General features: G+C 35.9%; 1 protein-coding gene across 3 annotated transcripts in view; it reads left to right on the top strand.

The window, feature by feature from the left end:
• Nucleotides 1–24,741, top strand: part of BRD10 (bromodomain containing 10) — a 105,140-nt gene that overhangs the window by 29,865 nt on the left and 50,534 nt on the right. For all 3 annotated transcript variants that reach the window (XM_082842816.1, XM_082842817.1, XM_082842815.1), the window contains one exon: nucleotides 23,024–24,441. In XM_082842816.1, coding sequence (XP_082698942.1) covers nucleotides 23,024–24,441 — 1,418 coding nt within the window. The remainder of the gene's footprint in view (nucleotides 1–23,023; nucleotides 24,442–24,741) is intronic.

The following is a 24,741-nucleotide window of genomic DNA, read 5'->3' as shown; positions in this document are numbered from 1 at the left end:
GTTGTGCTCAATTAGTGTTACCTTCTAGGGTCTGGGAGCATAGAGATGGATGACACATCTGTAATTTTTTTTTAATAGCAAGAGACTAGGGCCCAGAGAGGTAAGTGATTACTGAAAAAAGACTGGTGATTTTTTTTTTTTTTTTTTTTTTTTTGCTGTACGCGGGCCTCTCACTGTTGTGGCCTCTCCCGTTGCGGAGCACAAGCTCCGGACGCGCAGGCTCAGTGGCCATGGCTCACGGGCCTAGCCGCTCCATGGCATGTGGGATCTTCCCAGACCGGGGCACGAACCCGTGTCCCCTGCATCGGCAGGCGGACTCTCAACCACTGCGCCACCAGGGAAGCCCCAGACTGGTGATTTTTATACTAAATCATATCTCAAACTATGTTAGGAGTGATTGGTGACCTAATAGGGAACTACTAATGCTACTCAAAGGCAATTTATAATATATTGTTGCTCCTCTTATAGTAATAAATTTAGCTTGCTTTGATATTTGTAGGATTAAAATTCAACCTTGAGACTTTCTACCACCATACTTTTTAATAGTAGTGGTTAATTGGGAACTCACTGTGAAATACTTTTTTTTTTCCTATAGAGCCTCATAGAACTACTTATGCTATAGGAAAGAGGGTTTTATGGAAGGGGATAAGGATTAATCTGACAGTAGTATGTAATACATTGGAATAGAGAAGAATTGAAGAAAAGCAAAGCTTGTAGGAAGAAGGCTGTAGTAGTCTAGACCTCCACTACTGGTAACCAGAAATAGGGAGAAGGTCAGATTGTTCTGGGAACAATCAACAGTACTTAGTACCTTCCTTGACATAGGGGGAACAAAGGAAGAGACAAAGAGGAGTCAGGAGGTAGTTGTAATAATAGCAATAAGAAGAAAATTAAAAAGAATGGTTAACATTTATTGAGCAGGACTATTTGCCAGGTTTAGCTCTGAGCACCTTCTATGTATGTATTCAGCATTTGTCCGGAGGCACAGAGACATTAAGTAACTTGCCCAAAGCCAGGCAATTTTTGAGTGGTAAATTTAAGATTGGAACCCAGGCAGTTTGGTTATAAAGCTTGTGCTCCTAAGCAGCATGCTGTCCCTGTGACTTAAATATGATGGAATCAGCAAAGAAAATAAAAAAGCTTTGAGTCCATGGTGTGGAGAAAGATCAGTGAACTGCAGTTTTTAATAAGTTGTTTGAAGTGATGAGAGAAGCATTTAAGCAATTAAGTAGAAATGGCTAGTAAGAAACTAGAGATATGACTGAATCTTTTTCTTTTCTCCAATTTTACATATATGTATCTGTTTCCTGTGCTTAACATCAAATAAACATAGGTGAATAAGACATAGGAAAAAATCCTTCATCAAATGTCTAGTGACTATGATAATTTACTATGAATTAAACTTTCTCTTTGAGTACAGTGTTAACCTTTTCTTTTTTAATTAGAAATATTTTAAGCACGGAGCAACGAATAAATACAATTGTAATAAAGGCCTAGATGCCCACTACCCAGCAATTTTTAAACAAAATAAGCATAGTTTTAATCAAGATTTTCTGTATTTTTCTTCTGTCCTCAGGAGAAACCACTTTCCAGACTTTATCATTCCCATGTATTTTATTATTAAATTTAAAGAATTCTCTTATATATTCTGGATACAAGTCCTTTGCTAGCTATGTATATGTGTTGTGGATATTTTCTCCCAGTCTGTGGCCTGCCTTTTCATTTTCAGTGTTTTTTGAGGAAGAGAAAATTTCATGCTTTTGATGCAATTGTAAATCATTTTAAAATTCAGTTATATTTTGTTGCTAACATACAGAAATACATTTGATTTTTTTAAATTGATTTACAATGTTGTGATAGTTTCAGGTGTATACATGTCTGTTTCTTAACATTCTTTTTTTTTAACATCTTTATTGGAGTATAATTGGTAACAATGGTGTGTTAGTTTCTGCTTTATAACAAAGTGAATCAGCTATACATATACATATATCCCCATATCTCTTGCATCTCCCTCCCTCCCACCCTCCCTATCCCACCTCTCTAAGTGGTCACAAGCACTGAGCTGATCTCCCTGTGCTATGCGGCTGCTTCCCACTAGCTAGCTGTTTTACATTTGGTAGTGTATATATGTCCATGCCACTCTTTCACTTTGTCTCAGCTTACCCTTCCCCCTCCCCATGTCCTCAAGTCCATTCTCTAGTAGGTCTGCGTCTTTATTCCCGTCCTGCCCCTAGGTTCTTCAGGACCATTTTTGTTTTTTAGATTCCATATATATGTGTTAGCATATGGTATTTGTTTTTCTTGTTCTGACTTACTTCACTCTGTATGACAGACTCTAAGTCCATCCACCTCACTACAAATAACTCAATTTCGTTTCTTTTTTATGGCTGAGTAATATTCCATTGTATATATGTGCCACATTTTATTTATCCGTTCATTTGTCGATGGACACTTAGGTTGCTTCCATGTCCTGGCTATTGTAAATACTGCTGCAATGAACATTGTGGTACATGACTCTTTTTGAATTATGGTTTTCTCAGGGTATATGCCCAGTAGTGGGATTGCTGGGTTGTATGGTAGTTCTATTTTTAGTTTTTTAAGGAACCTCCATACTGTTTTCCATAGTGGCTGTATCAGTTTCCATTCCCACCAACAGTGCAAGAGGGTTCCCTTTTCTCCACACCCTCTCCAGCATTTATTGTTTGTAGAATTTTTGATGATGGCCATTCTGACTGGTGTGAGGTGATACCTCATTGTAGTTTTGATTTGCATTTCTCTAATGATTAATGATGTTGAGCATTCTTTCATGTGTTTGTTGGCAATCTGTATATCTTCTTTGGAGAAATGTCTATTTAGGTCTTCTGCCCATTTTTGGATTGGGTTCTTTGTTTTTTTGATACTGAGCTGCATGAGCTGCTTGTAAGTTTTGGAGATTAATCCTTTGTCAGTTGCTTCATTTGCAAATATTTTCTCCCATTCTGAGGGTTCTCTTTTGGTCTTGTTTATGGTTTCCTTTGCTGTGCAAAAGCTTTTAAGTTTCATTAGTCCCATTTATTTATTTTTGTTTTTATTTCCATTTCTCTAGGAGGTGGGTCAGAAAGGATCTTGCTGTGATTGATGTCATAGAGTGTTCTGCCTATGTTTTCCTCTAAGACTTTGATAGTGTCTGGCCTTACATTTAGGTCTTTAATCCATTTTGAGTTTATTTTTGTGTAGGGTGTTAGCAAGTGTTCTAATTTTATTCTTTTAAATGTAGTTGCCCAGTTTTCCCAGCTTTTGGGAAACCACTTATTGAAGAGGCTATTCTCCATTGTATATTCTTGCCTCCTTTATCAAAAATAAGGTGACTGTATGTGCGTGGGTTTATCTCTGGGCTTTCTATCCTGTTTCTTTGATCTATATTTCTGTTTTTGTGCCAGTACCATACTGTCTTGATTACTGTAGCTTTGTTGAATAGTCAGAAGTCAGGGAGCCTGATTCCTCCAGCTCTGTTTTTCTTTCTCAAGATTGCTTTGGCTATTCGGTGTCTTTTGTGTTTCCATACAAATTGTGCAATTTTTTGTTCTAGTTCTGTGAAAAATGCCATTGGTAGTTTGATAGGGATTGCATTTAATCTGTAGATTGCTTTGGGTAATATAGTCATTTTCACAATGTTGATTCTTCCAATCCAAGAACATGGTATATCTCTCCATTTATTTGTATCATCTTTACTTTCTTTCATCAGTGTCTTATAGTTTTCTGCATACAGGTCTTTTGTCTCCTTAGGTAGGTTTTTTCCTAGGTATTTTATTCTTTTTGTTGCAGTGGTAAATGAGAGTGTGCCCTTAATTTCACTTTTGGATTTTTCATCATTAGTGTATAGGAATGCCAGAGATTTCTGTGCATTAATTTTGTATCCTGCTACTTTACCAAATTCATTGATTAGCTCTAGTAGTTTTCTGGTAGCATCTTTAGGATTCTCTATGTATAGTATCATGTCATCTGCAGACAGTGACAGCTTTACTTCTTTTCCGATTTGGATTCCTTTTATTTCTTTTTCTTCTCTGATTGCTGTAGCTAAAGCTTCCAAAACAATGTTGAATAATAGTGGTGAGAGTGGGCAGCCTTGTCTTGTTCCTGATCCTAGTAGAAATGGTTTCAGTTTTTCACCATTGAGGACTATGTTGGCTGTGGGTTTGTCATATATGACCTTTATTATGTTGAGGTAAGTTCCTTCTGTGCCTACTTTCTGGAGGGTTTTTATCATAAATGGGTGTTGAATTTTGTCAAAAGCTTTTTCTGCATTTATTGAGATGATCATATGTTTTTCTTCCTCAGTTTGTTAATATGGTGTATCACATTGATTGATTTTTGCATGTTGAAGAATCCTTTATATAAATGTCAACTTTCTGTTTTCACTCAACATTATGTATCTGAGATTTAACTGTGTTGAATTATTTCATTCTAGTTTATTTATCTAGTATATAAATATATAAAATATATATAGATTTATATATATTATATTTATATATAAATATATAAACTAGTTTATATATCTAGTATATAATATTACATTATCTGACTGTGTTACAGTTTATCCATTTACCTGATAAGATGCACATTTTGGATTATTTCTAGTGTTTTGTTATTATGGAATGCTGCAGTAAACATTGATGTATGTGTCTTCTTTAAGGATGGAGATACAGATAGATGTGTGTGTATGTGTTCATTCTACTTTGTTTTTAATTTTATTTTTCTTCTTTATGTTTTGACTCACTCAACCCATTTTTCCCGCTTCCCACCCTCCTCCTCTGGCAACCACCCATCTGTTCTTTTTTTTTAAGATTCCACATATAAGAGAGATCATACAGTTTTATCATTCTGTGTCTGACTTTTTTCACGTAGTGTAATGGCCTCAAGGTCCATCCACATTGTCACAAATGGCAATATTTCCTTCTATTTTGTGGCTGACTAATACTCCATTGTGTATATATACCTCATTTTCTTTATCCATTCATCCATTAGATTGTTTTTATATCTTGGCTGTTGTATATAAGGTTGCAGTAAACATGGAGGTACATATTTTCAAGTTAGTATTTTTATTTTCTTCAGATAAATGCCCGGAAGTGGAATTGCTGGATTATATTGTAGTTCTATTTTTAATTTTTTGAGGAGCTGTCATACGGTTTTCCATAGTGGCTGCACCAGTTTACATTCGCAACAGTGCTCAAGGGTTCCCTTTTCTCCACATCCTTACCAGTACTTCTTATTTTTTGTCTTTCTGATAATGGTCATTCTGAAGGTGTGAGGTGGTATCTCATTGTGGTTCTAATTTGCATTTCCCTGATGATTAGTGATGTTGAGCATCTTTTCATATACCTGTAGGCCATCTGTGTGTCTTTGGAAAAATGTATATTCAGATCTGTCCATTTTTTAATCAAATTGTTGGTTTTTTGCTATTGGATTGTATCAGTTTTTTTATATATTTTGGATTTTAGCCTCTTACCAGATACATGATTTGCAAATATTTTCTCCCATTCAGTAGGTTGCCTTTTCATTTTGTTGATGGCTTCCTTTGCTGTACAGAGCTTTTAAGTATGATGCAGTCACACGAAGTTATTTTAGCTTTTGTTGCTTTTGCTTTTGTTGTCAGATTCCAAAAATCTTTACCAAGACCTATGTCAAGGAGTTTACTGCTTATCTTTTTCTTCTAGGAGCTTTATGGTATAAGGTCTTAGGTTCAAGTCTTTGATCCATTTAAGTTAATTGTTGTATATATTGTAGGAGAGCCATCAAGTTTCATTCTTTTGCATGTAGCTGTCCAGTTTTCCCAACACCATTTATTGAAGAGATTGTCCTTTCCCCATTGTATATTCTTGGCTCCTTTGTCATAAATTAATTGACTGTATATGCATGGGTTTAGTTGTGGGCTCTCTGTTCCTTTCCATCGATCTGTGTGTCTGTTTTTATGCCAGTACGCTACTGTTTTGATTACTGTGGATTTGTAGCATCATTTGAAGTCAGGGAGCAGGGTCCTTCCAGCTTTCTTTGGTCTTTCACCTCCTGGGTACTTCATTCTTTTTGATTCAATTGTATATTCATTCTGCTTTTAATCTTATGGTCATGGCAGATTCTTCAACGTTTTTTGGAGTGTTGCTACACTAATATATTCTTCTTAAAGTTGTTGTGAGGAGGTTATATTGATAAAGTAGTTACCATCATTACTGATAAAGTAGTTACCATCATTATTGGTTTTGTTTTTAAAAATTAATTATTTTTTAGGTGTGTTGGGTCTTTGTTGCTGTGCACGGGCTTTCTCTAGTTGCAGCGAGTGGGGGCTGCTCTTCATTGCCATGCGGGCTTCTCATTGCGGTGGCTTCTCTTGTTGCAGAGCACAGGCTCTAGGTGCGCGGGCTTCAGTAGTTGTAGCATGTGGGCTCAGTAGTTGTGGCTCGTGGGCTTTAGAGCACAGGCTCAGTTGCTCTGTGGCACGTGGGATCTTCCCGGACTAGGGCTTGAGCCCATGTCCCCTGCGTTGGCAGGCAGATTCTTAACCACTGTGCCATCAGGGAAGCCCTCCCTCAGTCTTAAGTGCCATCATTGTCCAATATTTTAGTTCTTTCTGGTTCTTAACTGTCCAGCTGTTGCCACAGTTCAAGTTTTTATCCAAGAGTCTATCCTTTTCTCATGTTATACTTTCTTCATAAGTCATCTCATCCATTCCCATACCACCTATATACAGAAGACTCAGATATATGTCTCTTGCCCAAACTTCTCTAAGTTTGAGACCTAATTGCATATTTAACATGTCTCTGGATGTAGTATCTATCACTGACAGTATCATTGTCTCTCATCTATCAGGAAACAGGTGGCATATTCAAAATGAGAAAATTCAAGGAGGGTTTATTTCAAAAGAGATTGGATTATAGCTGAACATTAAGACATGAGGCTGTTAACCAGGGTGAGCAAGAGGGTGTAGTTACTGGTACCCATGAGAGGATTACAAACAAGAGGCTATTGAGATGATACCTTGTGTTGAAGGACACAACTCCCCCCCTTTTATTTAAGTCCATTTATAAAACTTTTATTCCACTTATATGAACTTAATACATGTGTTCTTAACAATTATGCTTGTATTGTTCATGAAAATTTAGCAAGACATTAAACAAGACAGCCATCAGCTCAGGTTATTTCCCTATTAACTATTTTTACAGCACATGCATGTTAGGTAAATACCAAAAACCTCACAGAGAGGAAGCCAAGGGAATAAAGTACTTTACCCTACTTTTCCCTACTTTCCTGTCTTTATCTGGTCCTTGCCAGGGCTCCCTCAACTAAACCTAAGGAAAGCTAGTTTATGACGTTGCCTGCTGATACAGTTAAACTACACAGTGAAGGGTAGAGAATAGATCTGCAGGCAAACAAAAGATATTTGCTATAGATATCTTCTTCAAATTGATTACATCAAAAATTAATTATGAAAGCATAATGCTTACACCTAAAATTTGATCTCACTGTAGTGCTCCCTATCTTTATGAATGGCACCAGTATCTATTAGATTATTTAAATTAGAAACCTAGGATTCATCCAGGACATCTTCCTTTCCCTTATACACAAATCAAATTCATCCCCAAATGTTGACAGTTTTATTTCCTAATCTCTCTTGAATTTGCTACCCTCTATCTTCTCTGCCTTCATCCAGTTCCTTAATCTCTCACTTAGGCTACTATAATCTTTTCTTAATTGGTGAAACAGTTGTCCTCCTTCCATTCTGTTTTTCACATTAAAGCTAGAATGAACTTTTCCAAATGCAAATTTGATCATGCCACTTACCTTTTCCCATTACTTACACCTCCCCAAAACAAAGCAAGTCAAGTACACACACGAACTTTAATGGCTTAATATAGTTTATAAGACCCTGCTTTTACCTTTTGGCCTCACCCTATCTCTCTAATCTCATCATATGCCTTTTTTCCCCACATTTCTTGCTATCCTTGCCACACCTGCCTTCTTTTTCTGTCTTCAGTACCAAGAGAGCGTTAACTTTATGTGCATCCGAATTTAGAGTTTACATAAAAACACATGTAAAATGTATCAGGAATAGTGAGACTTTTTCTTTTAACCTTCGTTTTCTAAATTTTCTAAAATAAGCATGCTTTTCTTTTATAATTGAAAATATGACAATTATTAAAATTTATAAAGTGCCCCATAACTAGTGAGATAGGCTGAGTCTTTTAAATGTCTTTTGAGCCTCTCACAAGATTTGTTTTAAGTCCTTAGAAGGAAAATGTGACATTTAGTCATCAACATGTGGTATGATACATGGGAGTGCTAAACAAAGCCTCCCTCTCTATGTACAATTAATTTATCATAATCTATCATGATAATTTTATCAATCTATCAATTCTATCGATCTAATATCCTCTTGAGAGCTAGTCAGAGACTAGCTGAGAATATAGATACTGTAAAATTTGGTCTGGAAGGGGCTTTGAAAACATCATAAAGAAAGGTCAGATTGGAAGACAGGGAAGATTGCAAGGATCATATGATTACAGTAGTTGTGCTTAAGACCTGGGCGTAAGCTTCTCTCTTTTTTTGTTTTGTTTTTTGATTAAAACTTTTGGCATAAGAAGTGAGAAAGTAAAGTTTTCCTCCTGCTAATTAGCTTTAAACAACTTTTTATATCAGAAATTCAAGTTGGCAGCAAGCTGAATAATTCTAGTCCATAGTATAATATGGTAATACTTCAGTTAACTGATGGGCATCTGATAATTTTTAGGTGACCATCTGGACAGACATAAACCTAAGAGTAAACTATTTTAAAAAATCTTTTAAGTCCAACAGTTAGGTCTCTGATTTGTGATCTATTCCAATTAAAGGAAGGGAATCCCTACTCTATATTTTAATTTTTATACAGTAGGTAGTCTCCCTTTTTTGTACAGTATATGCCGTACAAACCATGGTTTCTTAAATCAGATTGCAAAAATCCAAAATCCTGGCATTCCTATACTACTATCTTTATTTACCTGGATGCATTGGAAACCAGTGCAAAGGAGATGGCAGATGATATGTGTTGAACAGAAAGGAATAAACATTGAGTAAGGCTTGGTAGTCTGGCTGTCTTCAGGTAAATGCTGTTAGGGCAGCAGCCTATCTTGGGGCCGATTAGTGTACAGAGGCACTGTTGATTTAGAAGACAGCAACAGTACAAGTCAAAGTTCTGGGAAAATTGAGTGAAAGGGCTGGTTAATGTGTAGTTGCTGGAGGGAACTCCCTGGTGGTCCGGTGGTTAGGACTCCACACTTCCACTGCAGGGGTTCCGGGTTCGATCCCTGATCAGGGAACTAAGATCATGCAATCTGCGTGGTGCAGCCAAAAAAAAAAAAAAAAAAGTGTAGTTGCTGGAATAGTCTTTAAGCTACTCATGACCACTGCATTTTGTTTATAATGGTGACATTGAGCCATTAAGGAAAGATTAAATTATATTTTATATACTTTATTTATTAAGCAGGAACATATATAATACATTTTAGATAATATTTTAAAAATAAAATTGTTAAAATTGGAAGTTAGCTCTCCTTAAGTAAATTTCAGTTAATCTGGAATATGACATCATTAGGTAGCAGTTTCAATCATTAATGTCTACTCTAGCCATATTAAAAATATTGGACCTCTTCACCATTCTTTTTTTGCAAAACTATTTGGATTACTAGAAATAGTGTGCATGCTTTTGTACTCATTTCACATGTTTGTCTAAACTTATTGGTATTTTATTGATTTGGAAATCATTGGAGTTAAAGTAAAAATGTTTTCTACATTTTTGTGAATTAAAAGCTGTGGGCCTTCCCTGGTGGCGCAGTGGTTGAGAGTCCGCCTGCCGATGCAGGGGACACGGATTCGTGCCCCGGTCCGGGAAGATCCCACATGCCGCGGAGTGGCTAGGCCCGTGTGCCATGGCCGCTGAGCCTGCGCGTCCGGAGCCTGTGCTCCGCAATGGGAGAGGCCACAACAGTGAGAGGCCCGCATACCGAAAAAAGAAGGAAAAAAAAAAAAAAAGCTATGACTTATGATTAAGTGATTTATTTTCAAATTCTCTATAACACAAAATAACAATGACTTAATGAAGTAGACATTTGTCATTTGTGACCACCCAGCATTTTTGAAGAGCTGCCCAACATTTTGGTAATTTCCCATGTTGTAAGTCCTGACTTCCCAAAGCAGATGCCAGAAAATTTATATTCTCATACCCACTCATAGCTAAGGTAGAGGCCTGTGACCAGTCACGCTCTTCTCACTTGAAATTGCTTGGGACCAACATGAGGTGGCAGTCTTGGGCAGGGAAGTTAATCTTTTGGCAAAGGTGGTGGTAGGAGCTTCTAATTGTTCTAGCTTCCTAGTATCAGAAATGCTAAGTAGTAGTGGAAGTCTAGTTTTTTCTGGAGAAGCTCTCAAAGTGTGGTTGGGATTCATATCTTCATATCTATTAAGTTTGGCTCTGTTACCCTTAACAGAGCTTAATTCCTTCTCTACTTTAGCTAGAAGAGATTCTGTTGTTGGTAGCTAAGTAAGAAGCTTGACTGAACACTTAATATAAATGGTTGGTTTTCCTAAAATATAATATTGTATATTGCTCATTTTAGAAAATGTAAATAAATGTCATGCTTTCCTTTTTCATGCTACCACTTTGCATACTGTGTTGTATTGTTTTTTCAGTTAATGGATTATTTTGGATTACAACTTCTGTATATGTTTCTTACTAGATTGTAAACTCTTATTTAAGAGTGTGGTCCATGCTTTCACCTCTTTGTATTCTCACACATGGTAAGCATTCGATAAACTTTATAAAACTAGTAAAGTTAGGATACTTTAAAACATAATTTTCTTTTGTAAAGCTGTTCACTTGTTAGTGATGTTCTTACCAAGTTATACCTGACCAAAATAACCTTAGGCACAGCTTCTGTTCATATTTTACACAGTAACAGGTAAACATTCTTGAAGCCAGTAAGGAGCAACCTCAAAAATGAGAACTTGTCCAGGAAAAAAAAAAATTGGGGAACACTTTTTTGTTGTTCATTTGGTGATGTTTACTTTTACTTCCAGTTTTATTGAGAAATGATTGATATACATCACTGTATAAGTTTAAGATGTACAGCATGATGGTTTGACTTACATATATTGTGAAAAGATTACCACAGTAGATTTAATTATACTGACCATCTCATATAGATGTAATAAAAAGAAAAGAGGGACTTCCCTGGTGGCTCAGTGGTTAAGAATCCACTTGCCAATGCAGGGGACACGGGTTCGATCCCCGGTCCAGGAAGATCCCACATGCCGAGAAGCAACTAAGCCTGTGCGCCACAACTACTGAGCCCGCATGCCTAGAGCCCCTGATCCACAACCAGAGAAGCCACTGCAATGAGAAGCAAACACACCACAACGAAGAGTAGCCCCTGCTCGCTGCAACTAGAGAAAGCTCGTGCGCAGCAACGGAGACCCAATGCAGCCAAAAATAAATAAATAAAATAAATTTATTAAAAAAAAATTTCTCCTTGCAATGAGAACTATTAGGATCTACTTTCTTACTTTCCTATAACCGTCTTTTTTTTCATTAGTGAATGTGGTTTTTATAACTATCCTCAGGCATTCATATAGCATTGCCCCAATACTGAAGGCTTAATTTTTCAAGCTAACATTTTAGAAACATGTAGCACTCTATCTGATTTTAGTACAGCACTTCAGAACAAATTTTTAAATTGAGAATAATTTTGAAAGCTCTTTTTTATTTGTCCTTGTGAGCAGAGTGTGGTTTTCTTCAGCATTTTGTAATACAGTGTTTTTTTTAATGTTTTAATTATATTTTAAGTGTTTGACTAAGTTTTTTTAAATTGGCAGGTTATAGACGTTAACTCTAGAGCTCTTTGGCAAGCTCCCATTCTGTATATACCATACTGCTGAGGATTGGGACAGAGACTCACACCTCTACGTCTAAAGGATTATTCTGTGTTACGCTGGCCTACACCAGACCAATCTTTGTTTCTCTTTCTCCTGCCTCTTCAGTACTCATGGTCTAAGGCTAGAATCCATCATTCTCCCTTGAAGGGTTTAGTTTATAGGGAACAGAAGAGTGAGTAGCAGCCCTTGAGTAACTCAGGCAATGTCCACATTTGGCAGCATCATACCCCAACTAAGTCATGGCCTTTCCAGGCACCTGAGCCAACACAATTTGTGAATTACTGCCTAGTCTTCCAAGAGTAAGCCAGTTGGTGCTAACTTTGGCCCACCAATGACAAACTGTTTGTATTGCTGGCTCTTACGCTAATCACTGTGTAAGCCTAAGAAAGTTACCTTATCGCCCTTCTATGTCCTTAGTGTCCCCGTCTATAAATTGAATAAATAGTGTCTGAAATTGCCGTATCTCTAGCCTTTATTGGCCAAAGGTTGCTAGCACTGTTTTAGTCAAAACCAAGTCCATAAAAGTGTCTTGGTCTGCTCCAACTTCTCCTTTCATTTTCTTCCCTGAGCACTAGTTGTTACTCTTTCACCTCTACAGAAACAGAGCATGATTGATTGTGACAGGGTTGACCAAAATCAGTTTCTGTGCCAAGCATACTAAATGAATGCACTTTTTGTTGGTTGGTATTCTAACAGATAGTTTTCTATACCAAACTTTTAAACAAGCTCTGAGTTACATTTCATGAGAAATAACTTGAAAACCTTTTCTTTAGTTAACAACAGAATATTGAAGAAATGATTACCCTTCTCAGCATATATAAAGTGCAGAGAAACTCAATTTCATGGTAAACAATATCCATAAATCTAACAGGTAAGAAATATAATATCCATAAATCTTTTTGGTATTGGCTCTTTAATATCTCCTGGCTAATATTCTTTTTGAAAAGTTGATTGAAGAATTTTTTTTTATTTCATTGGCTGTATAGTTTAAAAGTTACATAGTACTATTAAGGCTTCTAATTAAAGACAACAGCCTTACTTCAACTCATCTTCTATTTCATGACTCAGAAACATCTACCTTTAACTTTTTAGCCATTTTTTCTAGTAATTATTTACACATTTCTAAATACATGCTGATTGCTAGTTCCTGATTTTTCAGTTTGGCATTATCTGTTGACATCCATCTTTGGAAGATGAGATTTATTTCACTTACAACTGTTTCCACTGACTTGGAAGTTATATGCTCTATTTCTCTTGTTAATTTTGATCTTTTCTGCCTCATCTGTCTTATATATGATTGATGAATAATTTAGCTCTATCTCATTTTTTACTCGCCGAACTAAACATTATTGTTACTGTTTTTTGTAGTATAATGTTTATTTACCCACATGATTCACAGTTGATTTGTTCTTCAATTCTTTCATCTTAGAACTTCTTTCTGTGATCATTGTTTTCCTGAAGTATATACTACAGAAGTATTTTCTCTGTATCTTGAAATTTGGATAGTTTCTATTACTGTCTCCAAGTTCACCAATCTTTTCTTCTGCTATGTCTAATTTGCCATTAGTCCCATTCAGTATATTTTCATCTCAGACATTGTAGTTTTCATCTCTAAAAGTTCAATTTGGGTCTATTTTATATCTCCCATGTCTCTACTTAACTTTTTGACCTTATATATTACAGTTTCAATAACTACTCTAATGGCCTTATTTGCTAATCCTAACATTTGTTTCATTTCTGGGTCAGTTTTGAGTGATTGATTTTTATCTTCTCATTATGGACCATGTGTTTCTGCTTTGTTGTATGCCTAGTATTTTGGTTTGGATGCCAAACATTGTGAGTTTTATCTTGGTGGGTGCCGGATATTTTTATATTTCTGTGAATCTCCTAGAGCTTTTTTTCTGGAATGCAGTTAATTACTTGGAAACAGTTTGGTCATTTTGGGTCTTTTATGATTTGTTACTTGGGTCCAGAACAGTGCTCAGTCTAGAGCTAATTATTCTCTACTACCAATGCAAGACCTTTCTGAGTATTCTATCCAACATCCCATGAATTATGAGTTTTTCCAGTGTGGCTTGTGGGAATAGACATTATATTTTCTAATCTTTTGGATGTTTTCCCCCACCTAGTTTTGGGTTGTTTCCTTACATGCATACACTAGTCAGTGCTCTGAATATTTGAGGGGGACTCTGTACATCTTTGCTGTTCTCACTTTATGCAGCTCTCTCTTCTTTAGTATTATGTCCTATAGACTTTAGCTGCCTTGGTGTCTCTGGATTCTTGACTTCTTCTCAACTCAGGGAGTCTGCTAGGCTCTACCTGGGTTCCCCCTCCTGCATCATGGCCTGAAAATTCTCTCAAAGCAGTAACTGCAACAGTTGTTGGGCTCATCTTCTCTGTTTCCTGTCTCTCTGAGATCACTGTCCTTTGCTTGATGTTTAGATTCTTACAGACCATTGTTTTATCTATTTTGTCAGGATTTTTATGGTTGGTTCAGGTAGGAGAGTAAATGTGATTCCTTGTTACTTCAGGTGGAAGCAGAAGACACTTTAGAAGTTTTTACTTTACTTAGAATGAGTTCTGCTTTTTGTCTAAATGAAAATGACTTTAATTTATCCTCATCCGTGAATGATAGTTGTTTCTGGTTTATTTTGTTGCTATTGAGAAATCTCTCAATCTTTTTGTGATTGTTGTATATGTAAGCTGTCATTTTCCCCCCTGACTGCTTGTAAGATTTTTTTTTTTGTCTTTGATGTTTTATTATTTTATTATGATATGCCCAAGTGTGGTTCTCTTAATTTACTTTCTTGGGCTTTTTGAATTGGGGATTTGTGTCCTTTATCATTTCTAGGAAATTCTCAGCCATTATCTCTTCAAATATTGCCATCATCACCACTCCCCTACCCCTCTTCTGTATTCTTATTTCTGGAGCTCCAACTGGGTGTTTGTTAGACTTTAATCTGTCCTCCCTCTTTTACTTCTTTAACATGCCTGTTTTATACTTTGTTTCATTAACTGAAATTTTCGAGATGAATTCTTGTGAAGGCTTTAGGACCCCGATTTTTCTATGTAGGGAAGTTTTTTTTCTTTTGGTTATTTTGGGGGTTTTCTTGGGCGGGGGGTTGCCACACTGCATGGCATGCGGAATCTTAGTTCTCTGCCCAGGGATCAAACCCGTGCCCCCTGCAGTGGAAGCTCAGAGTCTTAACCACTGGACCACCAGGGAAGTCCCATATGTGGGAAAGATTTTGAAGTGTGTAGTTTCTTTAATAGATAACAGGATTATTCAGATCTTTGTTCTTCTTGTGTCACTTTTGTTAGTTTGTGTTTTTCAAAAAACTTACCTGTTTCATTTAAATTGTCTCTTGGCATAAAGTTTCTTATAATATCTTTATATCATCTGTATCTGTAGAATCTACAGGATGTGCCCATTTTCATTTCTGGTATTGGTTTTGTGTATGTGTATGTTTGTTTTCTTCATCAGTATTGCCAAGGGTTTATTAATTTTAATAATGTTTCCAAAGAACCAACTTTCGAATTTAATGATTTTTCTATTGTATATTTGTTTTATATTTCATTGATTTCTGCTCTTTATTTCCTTCTTTCAGCTTTGGGGCTTTGATTTGCTGTTCTTTTCTAGTTTTTTTTCTTTTAATGAACACGTATGTCTGATTTTCAACTTTCCTTCTTTTCTAAATATACATTCTTAACTATAAATGTCCCTCAAAGTACTGCTTTAGTTACATACACCCCACCACTTTTAATTATTATATATTTTCCTTCCATATTTCCATCTCTACTCATTTGCATGTTTAAAGTCTGTTATTTTAGTACCTACCCTAGAAACTTTCATATGCATAATTAACTTATTAAAGCCTAATCAATATTTTTACCATTTTCCTGATTAATACAAGGACCTTGGAACACTTTTAACTGTAATCATTTCTCACCCAGCTTATTTGTTATTGTTGTAATGTATTTTAATTCTATCTTGTCTTCTTTTTAAACTCCACAAAACATTTTTATCATTATTTTATGCCCTGTCTATATAGATACAGCTATATATTACCACTTTTTTGCTCTTTTCCCATCTCTGATCATCAGTTAAGGATCATTGACCTTTATTCCATTTGAAGTAAATCCTTTAGCATTTCCTTTGGATGAGGTTCTGTTCATCACAAATATGGAGTTTTTGTTTGAAAATATCTTTATGTTTGTCTTCATTTTTGAAAGATATTTTTGCTGCGAATGGATATTTACATTGATAGTATTTTTAATATTAATTAATTAATTAATTAATATTTGGCTGCATTGAGTATTCATTTCTGCAGATGGGCTTTCTCTAGTTGTGGCAAGAGGAGGCTACTCTTCGTTGTGGTGTGTGGGCTTCTCACTACAGTAGCTTGTCTTTGTTGTGGAGAACGGGCTCTAGGCACGTGGGCTTTAGTAGTTGTGGCATGCGGGCTCAGTAGTTGTGGTGCACAGGCTTAGTTGATCCGCGACATGTGTGATCTTCCCAGAACAGGACTCGAACCCACGTCCCCTGCATTGGCAGGCAGATTCCTAACCACTGCACCACCAGGGAAGTCCCGATAGTTTTTTTTTTTTTAAGTACATTAAAGATATTCCATTGTCTGCTGGCTTCCATTATTTCTGTTGAGATAACTGTAAATCTTTTTTTTCTTTTAATTTCTGTATTTTTCATATTTAGAAGTTTTCTTTAGTTCTTTTTCAAAACTGCTTTGCATTTTAAAATAATCTTTTTCTTTGCCCTTGTTTTCAGTTTCTTTTCACTAGACGTATTTTGCACCTCCTAAATTACCTATGTCTATAGATTTTGGGGGGGTCGTACTTTTTTTCCTATCCCTCAACAGTAACTTATTTCCTTTTATATTTTGGGGTTTTTTTGACTGTGAACTCATTTCTTGTTACTGAATCAGTGTGGGAGTTCCTTAAGATCTAGTTATAAGGTTCATTGCCTCAGAGAATTGATTTTTTTCTGTTCAAGTACCTGACAACAATTTTGACATGAGACCATGTTAAACTTTTTGAGCACCCAGGAAATGTGAATGTGGTCAGTAAATCCACATGAGTCAGCTTACAGTTACAAATTCTTTAAAGAGATTTTATTTTTTCTCCATCCAACACTCCTATTGTGAAGACAGTTTTCGTTTCAGTCCCTTAGTTGGGGCCAGGAGAAGGGACTGTTGTTGCTAGTACACCCTTCTGCTAATTTTGTGTGCTTTTGGAGTCCCAGCTTTGTGCTGGGGAAGCCAGATTCTATCATCCCACAACCACCCCCATTCAGTAAAAAGCTAAAACTCCCCAAAACTATAAGCACTTTTGAAAAAAAAATGAATTTTACCAAAAATCTCTAGTACTGTTTAGATATTTAAATGTAATTAATATACATAAATGCCAAATCACAAATGATAGTTTCTTCATTAGCTTTTTTAATGAACCAGAACTACTTGATTAATTTGTTGTATCTGTAATAATAAGGTAGTTATAGTGTGACCTCTTAGCCAGAAATATAAAAGTAAGTTTCTTCTATAAAATGAAAGTCCTGATATTGCTAAAATAGTATTCTTACTATGTACTTGTTTTAACAGATTACAATATGATAGTACAGAAAAATAGCCAGTGTCAGACACTGTGCCTCGACTTTCATTTAGAGTCCATGAATTAGTCACATCTTTATGTTTTTATACATCTTTTCTACAGTAAGAGCTCTCACTCTTGAAAATTCAAGAGAAAGAAGTTATTATATTTTCTTCCCCTTGTTGGTGCATTTTAATTTCTCTCCCCAAACCTTATATGCTTTTATTTCTTTAAATACAGCTTTATTGAAATATAATTCACATACCATAGAGTTTACCTATTTAAATATAAAATCCAGCTGTTTTTAGTACATTCACAGAGTTGTGCAACCATCACTGCAGTCAATTTTAGAACGTTTCATCACACCAAAAATAAAGACTAATGGGACTTGCCTGGTGGTCCAGTGATTAAGACTCCATGCTCCCAAAGCAGAGGGCCTGGGTTTGATCCCTGGTCAGGGAACTAGATTCCACGTACTGCAACTAAGAGTTCATATGCCACAACTAAGATCCAGCGCAGCCTTAAAAAAAAAAAAAAAAAAGACTGTGAAGTCACTTCCCATTTCCCCCACCTCCCCAGTCCTTGGAAACCTCTAATCTACTTTCCATCTCTGTTCATTTCTGGACATTTTATGTAAATGGTATTATATAATATGTGGTCTTATGGGTGACTTTTTTTACTTAGTATCATGTTTCAAGGTTCATCTATGTTGTAACATGTATAAGCACTTCATTTTTTTTAATTGCCAAATAATATTCCATTGTACAGATATACCACTTTCTTTTTTTTTTTTTGGTAGTTTGTCAAATGCTTTTTTTTCTTTAAACATCTTTATTGGAGTATAATTGCTTTACAATGGTGTGTTAGTTTCTGCTGTATAACAAAGTGAATCATTTATACATATCCATATGTCCCCATATCTCTTCCCTCTTGCATCTCCCTCCCTATCCCACCCCTCCAGGTGGTCACAGAGCACCGAGCTGATCTCCCTGTGCTTATGCGGCTGCTTCCCACTAGCTATCTATTTTACATTTGGTAGTGTATATATGTCCATGCCACTCTCTCACTTCGTCCCAGCTTACCCTTCCCACTCCCCGTATCCTCAAGTGCATTCTCTAGTAAGTCTGTGTCTTTATTCCCGTCTTGCCCCTAGGTTCTTCATGACCTTTTTTTTTTTCAGATTCCATATTTATGTGTTAGCATGCGGTAGTTGTTTTTCTCTTTCTGACTTACGTCACTCTGTATGACAGACTCTAGGTCCAACCACCTCACTACAAATAACTCAATTTCGTTTTTTTTTATGGCTGAGTAATATTCCATTGTATATATGTGCCACATCTTCTTATCCATTCATCTGTGGATGGACACTTAGGTTGCTTCCATGTCCTGGCTATTGTAAATAGAGCTGCAATGAACATTGTGATACATGACTCTTTTTGAATTCTGGTTTTCTTAGGGTATATGCCCAGTAGTGGGATTGCTGAGTCATATGGTAGTTCTATTTTTAGTTTCTTAAGGAACCTCCATATTGTTCTCCATAGTGGCTGTATCAATTTCCATTCCCACCAACAGTGCAAGAGGGTTCCCTTTTCTCCACACCCTGTCCAGCATTTATTGTTTGTAGAATTTTTGATGATGGCCATTCTGACTGGTGTGAGATGATACCTCATTGTAGTTTTGATTTGCATTACTCTAATGATTAATGATGTTGAGCATGCTTTCATGTGTTTGTTGGCAATCTGTATATCTTCTTTGGAGAAATGTCTATTTAGGTTTTCTGCCCATTATTAGATTGGGTTGTTTGTTTTTTTGATATTGAGCTGCATGAGCTGCTTGTAAGTTTGGGAGATTAATACTTTGTCAGTTGCTTCATTGGCAAATATTTTCTCCCATTCTGAGGGTTGTCTTTTGGTCTTGTTTATGGTTTCCTTTGCTGTGCAAAAGCTTTTAAGTTTCATTAGGTCCCATTTGTTTCTTGTTTTTATTTCCATTTCTCTAGGAGGTGGGTCAGAAAGGATCTTGCTGTGATTGATGTCATAGAGTGTTCTGCCTATGTTTTCCTCTAAGACTTTGATAGTGTCTGGCCTTACATTTAGGTCTTTAATCCATTTTGAGTTCATTTTTGTGTATGGTGTTAGGGAGTGTTCTAATTTTATTCTTTTACATGTAGCTGTCCAGTTTCCCCAGCACCACTTATTGAAGAGGCTGTCTTTTCTCCATTGTATATTCTTGCCTCCTTTATCAAAGATGAGGTGACCATATATGCATGGGTTTCTCTCTGGGCTTTCTATCCTGTTCCATTGATCTATATTTCTGTTTTTGTGCCTGTACCGTACTGTCTTGATTACTGTAGCTTTGTAGTATAGCCTGAAGTCAGGGAGCCTGATTCCTCCAGGCCCATTTTTCTTTCTCAAGATTGCTTTGGCTATTTGGGGTCTTTTGTGTTTCCATACAAATTGTGAAATTTTTTTGTTCTAGTTCTGTGAAAAATGCCATTGGTAGTTTGATAGGGATTGCATTGAATCTGTAGATTGCTTTGGGTAGTATAGTCATTTTCACAATGTTGATTCTTCCAATCCAAGAACATGGTATATCTCTCCATCTGTTTGTATGGTCTTTAATTTCTTTCATCAGTGTCTTATAATTTTCTGCATACAGGTCTTTTGTCTCCTTAGGTAGGTTTATTCCTAGGTATTTTATTCTTTTTGTTGCACTGGTAAATGGGAGTGTTTTCTTAATTACACTTTCAGATTTTCCATCATTAGTGGATAGGAATGCCAGAGATTTCTGTGCATTAATTTTGTATCCTGCTACTTTACCAAATTCATTGATTAGCTCTAGTAGTTTTCTGGTAGCATCTTTAAGATTCTCTATGTATAGTATCATGTCATCTGCAAGCAGTGACAGCTTTACTTCTTCTTTTCCGATTTGGATTCCTTTTATTTCTTTTTCTTCTTTAGCTGTGGCTAAAACTTCCAAAACTATGTTGAATTAGAGTGGTGAGAGTGGGCAACCTTGTCTTGTTCCTGATCTTAGTAAAAATGGTTTCAGTTTTTTACCATTGAGGACGATGTTGGCTGTGGGTTTGTCATATATGGCCTTTATTATGTTGAGGAAAGTTCCTTCTGTGCCTACTTTCTAGAGGGTTTTTATCATAAATGGGTGTTGAATTTTGTTGAAAGCTTTCTCTGCATCTATTGAGATGATCATATGGTTTTTCTTCTTCAATTTGTTAATATGGTGTATCACATTGATTGATTTGCATATATTGAAGAATCTTTGCATTCCTGGGATAAACCCCACTTGATCATGGTGTATGATCCTTTTAATGTGCTGTTGGATTCTGTTTGCTAATATTTTGTTGAGGATTTTTGCATCTGTTCATCAGTGATATTGGCCTATAGTTTTCTTCCTTTGTGACATCTTTGTCTGGTTTTGGTATCAGGGTGATGGTGGCCTCGTAGAATGAGTTTGGGAGTGTTCCCCTCTCTGCTATATTTTGGAAGAGTTTGAGAAGGATAGGTGTTAGCTCTTCTCGAAATGTTTGATAGAATTCACCTGTGAAGCCATCTGGTCCTGGGCTTTTGTTTGTTGGAAGATTTTTAATCACAGTTTCAATTTCAGTGCTTGTGATTGGTCTGTTCATATTTTCTATTTCTTCCTGGTTCTGTCTCTGAAGGTTGTGCATTTCTAAGAATTTGTCCATTTTTTCCAGGTTGTCCATTTTATTGGCATATGGTTGCTTGTAATAATCTCTCATGATCCTTTGTATTTCTGCAGTGTCAGTTGTTACTTCTCCTTTTTCATTTCTAATTTTATTGATTTGAGTCTTTTCCCTTTTGGTTTCTCCCAAAACTAATTGATAAATTGGTTTATCAATTTTGTTTATCTTCTCAAAGAACCAGCTTTTAGTTTTATTGATCTTTGCTATCATTTCCTTCATTTCTTTTTCATTTATTTCTGATCTGATCTTTATGATTTCTTTCTATTTATCCATTCAGCAGTTGATGGATATACAAATACCAAATACATTTGGTAGTTTTACTCTTTGACTATTATGAGTAATGCTACTATGAACATTAATATACAAGTTTTTGTGTGGACATATATTTTCATTTCTCTTGGACATATACCTAGGAGTAGGTTTGCTGGGTCATATGTTTAACCTTCTGAGGACCTGCTAGACTGCCTTTGAAAGTAGCTATATCCTTTATAGTGTATGAAGTTTCCAGTTTCTCCATAGTTTTACCAATAGCTGTTAGTATCTCTCTTACAATAATCATCTCAAGATCATTATCTTAAGAGAGATACCAATTCATGTATTGGTATCGTACTGTGGTTTTGATTTACATTTCTCTAACGGATAATGATGTTGAGCATCTTTTCATCGGCTTATTATTCATTTGTACGTCTTCTTTGGAGAAATATTTACTTTGTCCATTTTTAGTTCGGTTATTTTATCCTTTTATTATTGAGTTATAAGTGTTCTTTTATTTTCTAGATACAGATCTCTCATTAGATACGTGATTTGCAAAAATGTTCTCCCATTCCATGGTTGTCTTTTCACTTGATGATGTCCTTTAAAAGCACAAACGTTTTTAGTTTTGATGGTGACCACTTTATTTTTTCTTTTGTTGCTGTGCTTTTGGTGCCATATATAAAAACACTTTGCCTAATGCAAGATCACGGAGACTTCTTTTTATCTAATTTAATTTTTTTAATTAAGAAAATTTAAAGCAGTGCCCGTAAAGAACTTTTTAAGGGGAAGAAAGCACTTATAATCTCATCAACATAGGATTCACGTATTTTTGGAATACTGTCATCTCCTTGTTCAGTATTTGCATATTTTCATTATTGCTATTGTTTGTTAAGTACTATATTGTGTTCTGATGTTTTTTGTGTTTATGCATAATATTCATAATTTTAATTTTAAGGCTATATAATATATCCAGCTTATTTCCCAGTTATGTAATACAACTTCTTTATATTTTTATTTTCCTTATACAGAACTCCAGTTAACACTGACAAACACGTAACTTTTTGCTTCTATTGAATTATCTTCTTAGAATAACTTTTTAGGAATGGAATTATCAGGTCAAAGGATGTAAACATGTTTACAGCTCTTACATGACATCATATTACTTCTAGAAAGCACTAAACTGTGCTTTTGTGTAGTAAACATTTTAAAAATGTTTTTCATTTATTTTGAAGTTGATACACATTGTAAGTTGAACAGTTTTGCCTTGAGTAGCAATGTTAGTGATAATCCTCCATCAGTAAAACTCAGGATCAAGTTATATGTGTATTTCTTCATCTGAAAAAAAAAATCACAATAGTGCATCTAATGGGACACTTTGTACTGATAGTGAAAACTAGAACAGCCAATTGCCTTGTTGACTGAAGATAAATATGACATACTTAAAATTTAGTATTTTATGGTATTCTCTACTTTAAGTAATAATAATATAATTTGTTAAATTTTCTTTAGGCTTCGGGAGCAGGAAAGAAAAGAAGCAGAAGAAGCTAGTCAAAAGGAAGTAGAAGAATGGGAAAGAAAACTTCTAGCTCAAGCAGCTCCAACTTGTATGGAGACCATGTGGGAAATTCCAGCAATCGGGCATTTCCTTTGTTTAGCCCAGCAAATTCTAAATTTGCCAGAAATAGTCTTTTACGAATTGGAACGCTGTCTTCTGATGCCTCAGTGTAACGCTTTTCTATCTAAAATAATGACTTCTCTATTAAGTCCTCCCCATCGCAGACCTACCTTACATCGAAGACCTACTTTGCCTTATAGAACCTGGGAAGCAGCACTGAGACAGAAAGTACAGCAGTGGTACACGGCTGTAGGGCAGACTGAAAATCCCAATAACTGTGCTGAAAAACTTGGGTTGTGTCCTCAGTTTTTTAAAGTTCTTGGAGAAGTTAATCCATTGGAAGAAAAACTTTTTCATGAACTACCTTTCTACCAAAAAGTGTGGTTACTTAAGGGTCTTTGTGACTTTGTGTATGAAACACAGAAGGAAGTTCAAGATGCTGTACTTGGACAGCCTATTCATGAATGCAGGGAAGTTATCCTTGGTTACGATTATTTGGAGAATGCTTATGTACATTTCCCACAGTTCTGTGGTGCAGATGTACGGATTTATAAACAGAGACCTTTTCAAGCCCCAGAATTTCCAGTTCCACCCATTAAAATACAAAGAGTACCTCGGATTAAACTGGAGAAATTGAAGTGTGACTATGTTAGTGCAAGTAATGGAGAACATAGGTGTAGTAGAGAAGGCCTGCCCTCTGCCTTCAGGAAAGAGCAGGAAATTAGTTTTGATCCAACTTGCTGCCCTGCTAAAATGAACTTGGATAATCATGACATTTCTGTTGAAATGGAAGTGAAATCCAACTGTGAAATTAGAATTCGTAGGCCCTGTGAAATGAAAATAACTGATTGCTGTAAAGAAAATTTAGAGAAACCAGGGAGCCCAGGGGAAGTTACTGGCTTTGGAGAGCCTCTCAGTCCAGGTGAAATAAGGTTTATAGAAAATCAGGAAAAATATGGTGAAGCTTCCAGAGTAAAGCCTGAACCCAGTCCATTAAAAGAAAATGCTCTGAAATCTTGCCAAATACATGTAAATGGAAGTCACAGTGATCATCCAGAAATTAACTGCCACAAAGTTGTAAGGGATATTCTATTAGAACAGTCACTGCAGAGCCACAAGAAACTCAAAGTAACTAAAATGAGGGCAAAAAAGAAGAAAAAGAAAAAAAAGAAATTGAAAGATGTTTTGAATGAAAACTTACAAAGAAAGCGCGAAGGTCTTCATTCCCTTGCATTCAAGTCTTACAAACCTGAGATCCAGAATAAGTTATTGATCATCAAAAAGAAAGCAAAACACAAGAAGCACAAATCTGGTAAGCTAACACAAAATGGGTGAGAATTACATTTTAGCATATATCAAGTAGTGCTTTCAATTAGGCATCATGGAAGGCTCTGACTGACAAAATGAAATAACGTGTGTGTGTGTGTGTGTGTGTGTGTGTGTGTGTGTGTGTGTGTGTGTGTGTGTGTGTGTGTGTGTATGTTTAAAGGTCAAGTTTTATATTAGTCCCCATAATTAAAACCCAGAGCAGAAGAGGTTTTATATATAATACTAACAACAACAAAATACTGATGTAATACATTTGAATTTAATTCTCAGTTGAGAATCTTTG

This window comes from Leucopleurus acutus, assembly GCF_964270905.1.
Source record: "Leucopleurus acutus genome assembly, chromosome: 7".
Taxonomy (NCBI): Eukaryota; Metazoa; Chordata; class Mammalia; order Artiodactyla; family Delphinidae; genus Leucopleurus; species Leucopleurus acutus.
Note: the sequence above shows the minus strand (reverse complement) of the source record. Positions and strands in the feature narration are given on the sequence as shown.